This window comes from Empidonax traillii, unplaced genomic scaffold (genome assembly GCF_003031625.1).
Source record: "Empidonax traillii isolate 1590-97213 ecotype Southwest subspecies unplaced genomic scaffold, ASM303162v1 scaffold547:size421747, whole genome shotgun sequence".
In the NCBI taxonomy this organism is placed as follows: domain Eukaryota; kingdom Metazoa; phylum Chordata; class Aves; order Passeriformes; family Tyrannidae; genus Empidonax; species Empidonax traillii.
Window position 1 is genome coordinate 48,522 of NW_020955740.1, and position 2,026 is coordinate 50,547.

Genomic DNA, 2,026 nt, shown 5'->3' on the forward strand with positions numbered 1-2,026 from the left:
GTGATTTGACTGTATTTTTGTATCTTGTGGAGATTACAGGAACATGTTTCTAAAACAGTGGTCTGTTTCTGTTTCAAACACTTGACTTCTGCTTCAAAGTGGGTGGATATGCAAGACCTTTAAAGCATTTCATAATTATAACATAGGTAGAGACTGTAGTTTTTCAGTCTCATTTTTATAAATAATGAAATCAGTTTACTTGAGGTATTTCTAGTTGATTCAAATGAAGGAAAAACTTAGGATGAGCTAATAAGGTTTAGCGAAATGTTTATAAACAAGGGGAAGTTCTCTAATGGAATTATCAAAAAAAAACCTTAGTGATAGCCAGGCTCACTTTTAATTGAGAAAACATGAATTGGCTACTGAATTGGAGCCATGGTACCTTTCCTGATCCTAAGTACTTTGGTAGCAAACACAGACCCTTTCCTGAAAAACCTGTAAAAAGGAGAATAAAGCCACAAAACCCCGAAACAATTCTGAAGAGGACAGTGTGAATTGAGTAATTAATGACTACTATGTGATGGTTAAGGGAAGTCATATAATTTTGGTGGAGTTCAGGAATCCTCTGACTACTTTAATCTTCAGTGCAGTGTAGAACTTCTATGAAATACAACCACTGTAAAATATATTGAAAACAAAGACAGATTTTTTTTTCTGTTTTATTTACTTTTGTAATGTTTTGTTAGCAATTGCTTACGTGTTGATTGGCAACGGCTTGTATGATGAAGCTATACGACATTTTTCAACAATGCTGCAGGTAAGTTTTGTGTTTGGACTCCTAAAAAATAACTTTATGAAATTATCCATTGCAACATAGGGCTTTTACTAAAACAAATATTCAGTTAAGGATTTTTAAATGAGAGTAATTATTCTAGTATTTGTTCATTTTTTTTCCCATCCAAACATACTCTTAGAACTGGGTGATCAGTATCTTGGTTATTTGGTAAGTATTTTTCTCATCTGTAGGAATAAAGTTTTTATGTCACTTTGAAAAAAAAAAAGTCATGTGTTTTCAGCAACCTGACCTCTGCAAAGCTCAGGTTCCTTAGATTGTCCTCTTAATCTGTAGGCTAAGATATTTTAATGTGGATTTTTTTGGGGTAACAGCATGTTACCAGTAACATCTGTCAGAAAAAAAACCTGACAGTGTGTGTGGCAAGTAATGCATTGCTTTCATGTTGATAAATGATTTTGTACGATGGGTTTATCCCTCTTCACTGGTAAGCATTTGATTAGTTTAAAATATACATAAAACATAACTTCTCCCAGGCAACCAACAATAGGACAAGAGGACATGGGCTCAAGCTCTGCCAGGGGACGTTTAGGTTAGATGTTAGGAAGAAATTCTTTACAGAGAGGGTAATCAGGCATTGGAACAGCCTACCCAGAGAGGTGGTGGATTCACCATCCCTGGAGGTTTTTAAGCAGAGATTGGATGTGGCCCTTAGTGCCATATATAGTAATTGGAGTTGGATCAGGGGTTGGACTTGATGATCTTGGAGGTCTTTTCCAACCCAATCTATTCTATGATTCTGTGATTCTATGATACTTCAACATTGTGGGTTTTTTCCTGATAAAATCTTGAAGTTCTTTTTTCAAGATAAAGAATTCAATATCCAGTGCAGTTAAGTAGGAGGAAGTCACTTTTAAAACAAAACCAACCCCAACGGTTTATAAGCCTCAAATATAAAGCTGATATACTGTATTTTTACGACTAAAAACCTGAGACTGCCAGAAGCATGTCCCTGTTTTTATCTAAACTGGGTGAAGTACACAAATGCAAGCTGAAAGCAATACTGCAAATTATACTATGTGTTTCTTCTAAAGTGTCATATGCCTCATACTTAAATTGACTGGAAGTGTGGCAATTTAATGGAATTATTGCTGGGAATTTATTTTTTGTTTGCTTTTGGTTTTGTTCGTTTCATTGTTTGATACAGGTGTTCGGTGATCTCTGATTTGGTTTTAATATGAGGATTTTTTTTTGAGAAAATCCTACTTCCAACATCACTGGATTTACATATTG

At 34.8% G+C, this 2,026-nt stretch overlaps 1 protein-coding gene across 1 annotated transcript in view; it reads left to right on the plus strand.

The window, feature by feature from the left end:
• Positions 1-2,026, plus strand: part of TTC13 (tetratricopeptide repeat domain 13) — a 40,401-nt gene that overhangs the window by 9,143 nt on the left and 29,232 nt on the right. Inside the window, exon 4 of the mRNA XM_027897535.1 lies at positions 687-757. Within this exon, the coding sequence (XP_027753336.1) occupies positions 687-757 (71 nt within the window). The remainder of the gene's footprint in view (positions 1-686; positions 758-2,026) is intronic.